The sequence below is a fragment of the Pelophylax lessonae genome (genome assembly GCF_965119305.1).
Source record: "Pelophylax lessonae genome assembly, chromosome: 4".
NCBI classification, from domain to species: domain Eukaryota; kingdom Metazoa; phylum Chordata; class Amphibia; order Anura; family Ranidae; genus Pelophylax; species Pelophylax lessonae.
This window is the reverse complement of record NC_138771.1, coordinates 214,453,330-214,465,435: the sequence shown is the minus strand read 5'-3', so window position 1 is coordinate 214,465,435 and position 12,106 is coordinate 214,453,330. Positions and strand designations below refer to the sequence as shown.

Here is a 12,106-nt window from a genome sequence, read left to right as displayed (position 1 = left end):
TTGTCAAATTATTTGTTTCAAGATGCACCAAATATTTTCAATTGTTGAAAGGTCTTGGACAGCAGGTAGGTCAGTTAAGCCCCCCGAACCCTTCTACTACGAAGCCATGTGCCTTTTTTTTCTTTATTAATAAATTCTGATTGCATCCTATGGGAAGTGCGACCATTCCTGTACTCTTCTTACAATTGGAATTTGCAGCAGTGGCAGGGTGTGCACCCCAGCAGGATTTTGTTCATTTCAACCTATGGATATCGCCTGGAGCAGCGGTTTCTGGCTTGACTACGAAGCCATGCTGTTGTCACAGATGGCGGTATGTGGTTTAGCATTGTCCTGCTGAAAATATGTAATCTGGATGGGAGCATATGCTGCTTTTAAACCTGGATATATCTTTCAGCATTAATAGTGCCTTTCCAGACGTGCAAGCTGCCCATTCCATATGCACTAATGCACCCCAATACCATCAGAGATGCAGGCTTTTGAACTGAGCACTGATAAACTGGAAAGTCCCTCTTCTCTTTCCTCCTGTAGACACAGCGCCCATGGTAGCAAAAAAGATGTCAAATTTCAATTCATCTCACCACAGAACAGTTTTCCACTTTGCAACAGACCATTTTAACTGAGAGAAGACAGCTGCATTTCTTGATCATGTTCAGATATGGCTTCTTCTCAGCATGATAGAGCCTTACCCTGCAATTTTGAAAGACAAAGTGAACTAACTGTAAACTGATTTTTGGAAGTATTCCTGAGCCCATGCATTGATGGCCATTACAGAATCATGCCTGCTTTTAATGCAGTGTCGTCGTAGGGATGAAGATCATGGGCATCCATGATTGCACTTTAGCCTTGTCCCTTTTGCACAGAGATTTCTCCAGATTCCTGGAATCTTTTCATGATGTTATGTTTTGTAAATGATGATCTATTTAAAGTTCTTGCAATTGTACATTGAGGAACATTATCCTGAAATTGACAACTTTTAGACACCGTTTTTTGCAAATTGGTATACCTTTGCCCAGGTTTACTTCTGAGACACTCTAACTCTGGGTAGAAAAAGAACATCTTGCATTCATGTTCCTGAACTGTTGCCAATTAACAAAATGTTCTTCCAGCTCTTATTTGTAAGGTCGCTCATACACTGTGCAAATTTCTTTCCTTGCAACCAGGGGTTGCAGGAAAGAAACTTGCACGATGCCCCCATCAACACAGACAGTGCTGACAAGGGAATCCCTTCTGCCGAGCAATTGTCTGCTCCAAGGGGGTGAGCAGGGGAAGCTGTCCCCACCAGGAGAAGTCTAATTATTGCTAGCGGCTATAGCAGCCGCTAGCTATATTCACAAGAGAATCTGGGCAGGCTGGTTGTAAACTTGGTACATTCAGCCTGCCCAATACCGGTTCGAATCTTGTATGGCCGGCCTTAGTTCCACTTACTTTGCCAGTTTTATGTTGCCCTGTCCCAAATTTTTTTGAGTTGTGTTGCTGCCATCATTTCTAAAATTACTTTATTTTTTCCTAAAATGGTAAATTTTTTCTGAGTTTAAACATTTGATATTTATTATCGTGAAAAAAATAAAGGTTTATGAGCTTTGCAAACCATAGCATTCTGTTTTTATGTAGATTTTACAGCATGTCCCAACTTTTTGTTGGAGTTGGGGTTGTATGCTGCTATTGCTGCCCTGTTTTTAATGTGCAAACACTTTGGCCTGCTATCTAGAAGTAAGCTTAGAAGTCAGACCCTATCTCTTCTGCAAGTGTTTTGGCCATCTGATTTGTGTCTCCCCCTCCACACTAAATTTATTTTGACAAGCCAAAGTATGCCTATCATTAAGAATTACTGCAGTTTGATTTGAGGTCCATCAAGAAGGCAACTTGTGGGGCTGCTGCTGCAAGTTGAAGAGGTCCAGAAGCACATCTGAGATGGTGTGACAGTAAAATCTGTATCCCCACACATGTGATATCCCAATTTGTACAATAGTCATAAAATAGATAAAGTTTCTTATTGTGTGACATTGAAAGATGAGAAATGTGTAACCATGCATTCAAAAGCTATGTAAAACAAAGTTTAAATTAGAACTGTTTATGTTAGCAGGAACATGTCCGCAAAAAATCCTTTAAAAAGTGCTGTGCATGTTTTTTTTCCATGTATTGATGGTTGGCTTCATGGATGTTTGATCGTTTGATGCTGCTATCGACTTAACAAAATGTGTTACTTATGTTATGTTATTTTAAAGCCATTGATCTGCTGAAGAGGATGCTCATTCTGGATAGTGACAAGCGAATCACAGCATCTGAAGCCCTTGCACACCCTTACTTTGAACAGTATCATGATCCAGAAGATGAGCCCGAGGCTGAGCCTTATGACGAGTCTACAGAGAATAAAGAGCGCACTATTGACGAATGGAAAGGTAGAGCTGTAATGGATTATTGATATAGAAGAGACTTGTGTATTTAAAAAAAAAAAGAGAAAGCTCAAGGTTCTGCTAACAGCAGTCATTAACTGCTTGTCGCCCGCTCACAGTACATTTACTGTGGGCGGTACAGCCAGGCTGGATCACATACATGTACTTCTTCTAGCTTTTTCCAAATTTGGAGGGGGGGGGGACAACGCACCCGCTGCTGACCTGTTTGTTTACTGGCTACAGCACAATTTTATTAGCAGGTCCTGGCTGATGATTTTGGCTGTGGACCTGCTGATCGCTTGTATCCATTGCCAGAACAGAGTCCAGCGTTTACAAACACACAGGACTCTCTACACAGAGCAGCGATCTGGCTGTTTAGGGAGAAAAAACGTCCAGATCTCTTTGTAAAAGCAGCACATATTACACTTGTTAGGCACACAGTTAACCCCTTCATTACCTTTAGATGTTAACCTCTTCGCAGCCAGTGTCAGTGTACAGTAATATCCTTGATCACTGTATTAGTGTCACTATTGATGTCAGTGTCAATCAGTGTACCTCCAAGTGAGGATCTGTTAGTGCCAGATTGTCTGTCACACTATCGCAGCCCCATTATAAGTCGCTGATCACCGCCATTACAGTATAGTGTCACAGTATATCTACCATAGTTTGTAGATGCTATAAATTTCACAAACCAATTAATATACACTTTTATTAGGATTTTTTCGTCTACCAAAAACGTAGCAGAATACATTTTGATCTAAATTTATCTTTGTTTATTTTTTTATTGTATATGTTTTATAACAGAAAGTAGAAAATCTCTTTTTTTTTTTTTTTTTTTAATTTTTAGTCTCCTTTTTTCATTTATATAATAAAACATAAAAAAAAACAGCGGTGATCGAATACCACCAAAAGAAAGCTCTATTTGTGTGAAATATATTATATAAATGTCATTTTCAGTTGCATGACTGAGCAATTGTCAAAGTAGCACAATGCGGAATAGTAAAAAATGCCCTGGTCATGAAGCTAAAACCTTCCGCAGGTCAAGTGATTAAAGCTTAAAAACAAAAAATCCACCCTGGCGGTAATACTCCTCTTCTATGTTCAAGTTGTGTTCATGTTGGATGTTCCCAAATCGTGCCACATCCCAAATGTATAGCAAAAAGAGAATTCCCCTATGGGTGGGACTTTTTAGGCACTTGATTATAACATACACAGATTACGTTTAATAATGTTTATTGAAAAAATTAATACAATAAGTTAAAAGCATGGCAAGCTGTGTAATACATCACATGAAACAGATGGATAATAACCACAAAGCCCCAGGGTAGATACCCGACGCGTTTCGGAGTGTCAATAAATACTCCTTCCTCAGGGGTGCCCTTGGAGAGTGGTATCATCCACTGTAGTGATTTCAAACAGATAGCCTGCCCAGGTATTAAAAACAAGTGATCAACATACCTTTGTCGAACATCAGGAATGCCGTTTGAAGGAAACACAGGTTTTAAAATAAAACGAGGTCCTGGATCTATGATCTCGGTAGTGTGTACTGACCAGCCACTGTATAGGCTGGGTGGGGACAGCTGAAACCCAAAAATGTAGCAGTCCTTGTTTATGTTCAGCTTCAGCAAAAGTATGAATCCTTCAACACCCTGTGTTCACAGCAAATCAGCACCTCTTCTATGCATCTCTACTTTACTTCCAACTTTCTGCCCTTACTTTTAGGGAAACCTAATATGGCAGGAATATGTTAATAAATGTCCTTGTCTTAAAGAGGTTGTAAACCTCCGAAATTTTTTTTTTTTTTTTTTTAAAAAAAAAAACACCTGAAAGACAAACACATAATGAGCTAGTATGCATCGTATACTAGCTCATTATGAAATACTTACCTTCAAACGAAGCCCCGAAGTGCCAACCGCTCACCTCTCTCATGGGCGACATGTTCTGTCGCCCTTCTTCCGGGTTTGCGGCATCCGGCCATCTGATTGGCTGGAGCCGTGATTAAGGTCACGGCACGGGGCTCTGAAGGAATGGCACCAGCGGCCGTTCCTTCAGAGCGCATGCGCCAGTGACGTCACTGGCTGCATTTAAGGTAAATATCTCCTGAATGGTACATGTTTAGGAGATATTTACAGTACCTATAGGTAAGCCTTATCATAGGCTTACCTATAGGTACAACTTGCAGAGGAGGGTTTACTTCCTGTTTAAAAGCTAGTTTTCTGACTGTCCATAATGGTCCAGTGGCTTCAGTACTTTCTGAGTCCTTGACCTAGAGCAATTCTATCCAGTCACAACTCCTGAGCTGCTTACTAGTTCCACATTTAGTCATTAGATCAACACGATTGCCAGGCAACTAGCATTTTTTAGAATTATGTCAGGAATGGCTGCCTGTAAATTTCACACATGCCAGGTTTCTTTTTAAAACTAAGCATGTTTGTTTTTTTTTTTGTTTTGTTTTTTTGATCCCTCATTGCGGTGAGCAACCTTGCTTATCAGCAGAAAGCTATGGTAGGGCCAGTACTTTAGACCCCTTCACATGGGGCGGACTCAGTCCTCTGATCACCGCTGAGCAGGTGAATGGCAGATGCAGAGCAGACACAGCCCACTGTCCACTATGGGGAGTCGGATGTAAACGGACCGCCTGTCCATTTACATCCGACTGTAATCCGATTTACCAGATGGATGGTAAAATAATTCGAAATCTGTCTGCTTTTAGCGGATCCGATCAGATTTCAGCAGGTGTCAATATACTCCAATGGACAGTCCGATCACGTCCATCTGCAAAAAACTGACAGGCAGACCCGATTGCCACGCCCGTGTGAAAAGGACCTTATTGAAATTGTTTCTTTATTATTAATATTTTTCTTTTTTCTCTTCCAGAAATTACATATGAGGAGGTGATTAGCTTCAAGCCTCAGGATTTTAAAATCGATAATTTGGAAATTGAACAGTAATTTTAAGATGCTTCTCACCCTCACAATGGACAAATTTAGACTTGCTTCTGCAACTTGAACTGCTTTTGTTGACCAAAGACAAGAGAGTCTTAACAATCCCAACATTGTAAGCTATGACATGCTGCCCTGACCTAACGGAAAGAAAAATAAGTTACGTCTTCTGTTCTGCCATACAATATACACAAGCACAACGTTCGTGTTTTTTTATACCCAGTGGTTTCCCTGCAAGGTTATCACCTCCTTATTTAATTTCAACAGAATCCACCCCCAAACAGAAAGCATTCCATTCACAAAGGACCACTATACTATAAAACTGTTATCCTTTTTTTCAACACTAGTAAGTGGAAATTTACAGGTAATTATGAACACCTAATAATAGCGATGTTGAAGAACATTTCTGTCCTCTTCCCACACTGGATTTGCTGCCAACAATTTGCAATTAGCAAGTGAATGCCAATGTTGTACACAGTATTAAGGCTAGTTTACATGGGTTCCTGAGGATGACCAGAGCTCCCACAGTGTCTAGCCCAAACTGCAAGTGGACTGGCCCTTCCACCCTCTGCTTTTACAGTTCATTGAATCTAATAAGAAGCACTCGTGAAGTGTTTTTGTGTATTGCTGATTTGCCCCAAGGCTGTGCATTGCATCTTCTCAGGAACACATCCTATTTAGACAATTTACGTGGGAAAACAGTCAAGTGCAAGTGCTGCATATGTAGCTGATTGAACCTTAAAAGCAGGGGGTAAGTGGGTTCCTACTCCTCCGGTTTGGATACCTGCTGGGTACATGCAGAGGCAGATGTGCTTGGGTGGACCCAAAAATGTATGTGTAGCTGTGCCATACGTTTTCTTGTACCTCAGAACCATAATCTTTATGGTTAGAAATTTTACTGGTATAGCTGTGTAATAGCAACATCATGTGCAGCTGCACTAAAAGCATAGAACATTTTTGTCAGCATAGCTGGCACTAATCTGGGGACCAAAAATGAATCTTGTTTGTTCTATTAGTGAGTGCTTACTGCAAGCAGTTATTGTTAAAGGACATCTGTAGTCACCTTAGTATTCAGTAAACGTAATAGCAATATGCATGTGTCATGCAACTTGCTTGGTGCATCATGTCACAGAGGAATGCCAGCCAGTACAACTCCTTGGGCAAAGCTAGTGTTATTACAACTATACAGTATCTAGTAAATGCTCTGGTTTACATCCTCTGCATAGCGATTGGTGACTGGTCATTGCTTTCCTATTTCGGCTCTACTACGGGCATCAATTTCCTATGTTAATGAGAAAGAAGTGGTCTGTGGGCTCCTCATGATGTGCACCATCTTGGGGAAGGGGTTAAACATTTTCTGTCATTTTTCCAGGTCGGGGAGATTTGTAAATTTTGCACAATGCCTTTAACTGCTATATTAAACTTTTCTCTTGTTAAAGTGGCCTTTTATTGTGATTATGGACCTCACAATCAAACAATTTATGAAAGAAATATTGTAATGTCTGCAGCAACTAAATGGATTATCTTGTCAGTGTTTCCAAGTCACGTCAAATGAGAATCTGGTAGGCTGTGTCTAACAATATTTCTTTCACTTTCTGTAATGAGGTCCTTTTTTGCATTGCACAATTTTCACAACAATGGTCCTTTAATAAGCATGTGCTAGTTATACAATTTTAAGTCTTACCATTGGCGTACATGCAGCGTATGGATTTTCTTTTTTTTTTTTTGCTTGGGTGGCTATTTATTTAAAAAAAAAAAACAGACATTATTTTAAAATGTATTCAGGCCATATTAGCTGTGGGGCAAAGTGTGTTCCAAACAGTAATGTTCCTCTCTACTTCAATTTATATAGATGATAGACATTCACTTGCACAGTGATGCTGCGTGGGTTTTCGGCGCTGGTTTGACATCTTGTGTAAACAGTGTGGGCGAGCATTTATTTATGTGCATTGCTATATCATGACACAGCACGGCACGTAAACTACTTCCCAAGAATGTGAAAAGCTGCTTTTTAGTGTGTGACTACTGCATGTTACAATTAAGCTATCATGATAAAAAAAAAAAAGGGAGTTGAAAAAAGTGTTTATACATGTTAAAATGATACCACTTTATAGGTAAAAGCATGTTCTTCAGAAAGAAGTGGCTTTTACCAGCTTTTTATAGCAGGTGCCTTTACTGGGAAGCTGTACACAGTTATGCCTGCTAGGTCTACTTACTGTATAAAGGGTAATGGCATCTGCCAAGAACTGTTAGTAAGTATTGTACTTGTCCTGCTGCCAATAAAATCAGTTTATTACTTGTTTCCGGTCTTTGTTATTTTCCTTCATCTGTTCTTGACTGACCATTCTGGAGCATAATAAATTTCTTTCATCTGCAAGTGGTGCTAATTTCATCAAGCAAACGTTCAAGCTTTTAAGTTTGACTGACTGTTGGAAATTAAGTTCGCAGAGTTTTAGTTATAGTAAGTGCAGCATGCTCCCACCCCCAGATAATGAGCAGATCATACGTCTTCCTGCCATGTAAGTATGCAGTGGAAGTGGTCCATTTTCAAAAATGGGGCCTGAAGGTTTTGGTAGTTGATCACTTTCCCTAAACTCGTGTGACAAGGAGAGTGAATCATGTTCACTTGTATGATGAAACTCCCTTAAGCTTCAATAAGCAGAGCACAGGGATGTTTACATGGCAGAGTCACTATGCTTCGCTTTGCACTCGTGGAAAAGTTTACCCAACATATATCTTGTCGCCCGCTGAACGCTACACATTTAAGTAAACTGGAAAGTGCCACAAGCGGTTGTGATGCATTTGTCAGCAAAAATGGGTGTTAAAAAGGTGTGAGGAGACGTCCCATTGCTTCCTCATTGCCTGTCACTAGCCTCTGGAGCACGATCAGAATGCGTGTCGGGCTTTAGAGGAAAGGGAAATTTAGATGCATAAATGTGACCCTTAGTCCCCGTTCACTCAAGTGGCACCCTATTGTCGGCAATGGAACTGTTCAGATCGGTGCCGCACCGATTTGAAAAAAAGTTTTCTGCACTATTTTTTTAAATTTCAGGTGAGACTTGCACTGACTTCTGCATTAAATCGCACAGATGTCAGGCAAGTCACACCTGAAATTGCACTGACCTGCAGTTTTGAAATTGTGTGATTTCAAGTGAAGTTGCATGATTTCAAAGTTGCATGCAGTGTGAACGGGGGCTTAATGTTCTCTCTCATTGCATAATATTGCTGTACCATGAAGGCTGAAAAACCTAGTTGTCCTAATTTTGGAGAGTCAGAGAACACCATAAGCCTGGAAATTAGCAGCTCTTTCAGCTTGTTGATCTGTTAACATGAGATTTGTTCCAGTTTAGTTAACAATTGGAAAGGAAACACCTATGCAAATTTTGCCAGGTGCACATGGGGGGGAATATATATATTTTCATCAGAACTTGATAACTAATGGTTATTCGATGTAAGGCTAGCACTAGGGATGTTTGTTCAGCACGCGAGAAAGGTACACTTGACTAAAATATGGTGCTCATTATTATTATTATTGTTCCACAGGAATGACTGTGAAAAAGTATCTCCCTACTGTGTTTTATCAGAGAGACCAAAAGGAGACTTATGACAAATACGACCAAGACTGAGTTATGATTTGGCAAGAATTTGCCACTATGTAAGATGACCAAGAGAATGATCCTGCTTTAACTACAGTGAGCATAGAATGATGGGAAGTAACTCAGAGCCTAATGGCAGTATTAGTTAGAACTGTCTGGTATTTATTGTATTGCATTGGAGGTATTTCCCTACTCTTTCAAACCTTGGTACACCTGGAAAAGAAATAAAGGGATCAAGAGATTTTATCTTAGTTGAAATCTACTAAAAATGTTTTTGCTACCCATTAGAGAGGTTACTAGCACATACTGTTAGGACAAGAAGTGAGGGGAAATCCTCTAGTGGGACAACAGTATAAAATTGCCCAAGACAAAAAAGCAGTAATGCGTGTGTTATTACCTCCTCAAGGAACAACTCTAACTGGTGTGGTACAAGTTCAAAGCATCTGCATGAGTAATAAAATATACAACTGGGTCTAAATATGAATTAAAAATATTTTGGACTTGATAGTGAATACTTGAGAAGAGCAAAGCAGAGGAGACAGAACAAGTTGGAGGGGGGGGAGATTAGGGAGGTGATGGATTGGGTGATAGTGTGAGATAAAATGAAAAGGGGAGGAAGGTATCCGTGGACAGTGATCCTCAAAAACACTATTTTGAGGTGGGAGATATCAAATTCAGCTCCTGCTTCAGAAAGGGAGAGCAGATTTTAAGTTTGACATGTGCGTCAGTAAAGATTATTGCCAGGTATGGCAATTTCATGTAGTTACATCAGTCCAGCATAGGACTAAGCTTTGGAGATTGGTATTTTGATGGCATCCATGGAATATTGTCACATGCTAAAGGTGATGGGTTTAAAGCCTCATAATTTATCCAAAGGAAGGGGCTTCAGTTTCAGCCTGTAGGGCTAGAATCAAGGGTTACATGGGCTTCTTGGAAATACAGTATTTTCTCTATCGTCCATTGACAGATGCAGCATCATCTTCATCAGCTGAATAGGTTATGCTCCTCCCTGCAGGAGAAGTCTAGGCAGGAAAAAATTATCCAAAGAAACGGGGTTCAGTTTCAGCCTGTGGGGCTAGAATCAAGGGTTACATGGGCTTCTTGGAAATGCAGTATTTTCTCTATCATCCATTGACAGACGCAGCATCATCTTCATCAGCTGAATAGGTTATGCTCCTCCCTGTAGGAGAAGTCTAGGCAGGAAAAAATTTACATGTACACGCCCACGGGGCTGTCACCAGAGGCATAACCCACACACACTGAGCTCAGCAAACCAGTTTGTTTCTGCCTAGAGAAGGAGTAGGATCTAGGTTTCCATCTGGGACTCCGGTCTCAGTTTTTTTTATTCTTTTCAGAATATTTTATTTTATTTCTCTTTACTCACTTTGCTAGCTAGTGTTCGGGGGATTCTCCTGCTGATCTACAAGCAATGCCGGCTGGGGGTTCGCACTGGATAATCTAGATCCTTATGGTCCCCACAGCCTGGCCTACGAGCACTAGCCCTCGCCACGACATTGCCCCTTTCTGGAGAGGGACGAGCCTGCGAGCCAATGCCTTGATGAGACATGAAAACCTGGAACGCCCTCTCCTGGGGATAATAGGACCTGTGCCTCCTAAAAGATCCCCCGGGCCTTTCAGGAACCGGACCCTTGTGCCCTGTCTCTGTCAGCGGATCTGTGATAGTGAACCCTTATAGATCCCCAGCTGAGGATTCCCCAGGGCGCGGAGTCTAAGCCCCAGCCTGCTTCTTCACCAGGGCCCCTGATGGTGGGGATGGACTTGCAGCAGGCTGAAACCAGATGGCAGCCCCCAGGTAGGCCCAGCTGAAGATGTGGAGACCGCTGGCGTGTGCAGAGTAAGCAGTAGACTTTTAGGATATCCAAGAGACAAGGCAAGGTCAGGACAGGCAGCAAGTGAACATAGATGAAGAAACGAAGCCAGGGTCGGTACACAGTAAATCAGATATAATAGCCTAGGGGGTATACAGTTGGGAGCTCAGAGAACAGTGAAGTTGCTCAGGCAAGGAGCACTGCACTGAGCACGTGTATATTTAGGGAAGCAAACAGGGAGGTGACCCAGGAAGTAATAGAAAAGAAAAGGATATAAACCCACAGTTGAACCGGCGACACCCAAAGGTGAACAGAAGCCAAAAACCACATGTGAAAAGAAGCAAGGTTGAAGCACTGCAGCAAGGGGATAAGAGTATACAAACAAAGCTATAGGCTAACTTGTGACAGTCTCCCTCTCCCATTCCCACGGGGGGCTATGTAATTGGGGTGCCTGGCATCCTGGGGGGGGTAGCAATAGTACCTTGTCTCTTGCTGGGTCTTGTTGTAGATCCTTGAGGCCTTCATTATGGGGGTCCCTGGCCGCATGGCTCGCCGTGGGTGCCGCCATCTTAAGTGTGGGCAATGTGCAGATTTTCCCCTTGGACGTGTATGGGGCAGCCATTTTCCCTGAGCTTCCTATTAAAATGTATTGGCAACCATTTTTGTGTAGTTTATACTGCACTAGCAGCGTGACCTTTTCCATCCAGGCCGAGGTCACTTCCTGTGATGTTTCTTCCTGCTGCAGGCCGGGATTACTTCCTGTGTCTCTCTCAATGCTGCAGAGGCCGTTCAAGAGGGTTCTCTGGGGTCTTTGCGGGCATATCCCTTCACACTCTGCTGTTAGTGTATATTAAAGGGGGACTCTGCAGACCGCGGCGATCGACGGTGGGAACCGCGATCGGCGCTTCTTAAAGTGACAGTACTCCGTTTTTTTTGTACCTTAATTATGGAGTCCCAGGCTGTGATTTCACCCTCAGACCTATTCTGTGCGATTCCCGGACAGTCCGGATCGCAGTCGCTGGCCGTGATTTCAGCAGCTCTGGAAAGCCTGGCATCAAAAATTGATTTTGTCATAAAAAAGGTTAATAGCCGGAAACGGCCATTGCCTTCTCCATCAATGGTGGAGTCCTCTGATTGAGAGGCTGATGTGGTCGCCACGGACGCCCCCCTACCTGAAGGGTCGCTGTCCTCGCAGTTAGATGGTGAAGAGGACCTGTCTTCTTCAGCTGCAGCACGGGAGCTCGCTTTAGTGGCAGCCCTGATTGTTTCAATGAGGGAAATTTTAAAAATAATTGATGAGCCCACGCCGGCAGAGACGCGGGTGGCCTTTGGCTCCCGCAACACCT

At 42.1% G+C, this 12,106-nt stretch overlaps 1 protein-coding gene across 1 annotated transcript in view; it reads left to right on the top strand.

Moving 5' to 3' along the window:
* MAPK11 (mitogen-activated protein kinase 11) overlaps positions 1-5,544 on the top strand; it is a 64,405-nt gene extending 58,861 nt beyond the window's left edge. Inside the window, exons 11-12 of the mRNA XM_082257093.1 lie at positions 2,226-2,399; positions 5,271-5,544. Coding sequence (XP_082113219.1) covers positions 2,226-2,399; positions 5,271-5,344 — 248 coding nt within the window. The 3' untranslated portion in view covers positions 5,345-5,544. The remainder of the gene's footprint in view (positions 1-2,225; positions 2,400-5,270) is intronic.
* Positions 5,545-12,106: the final 6,562 nt, after the last annotated feature.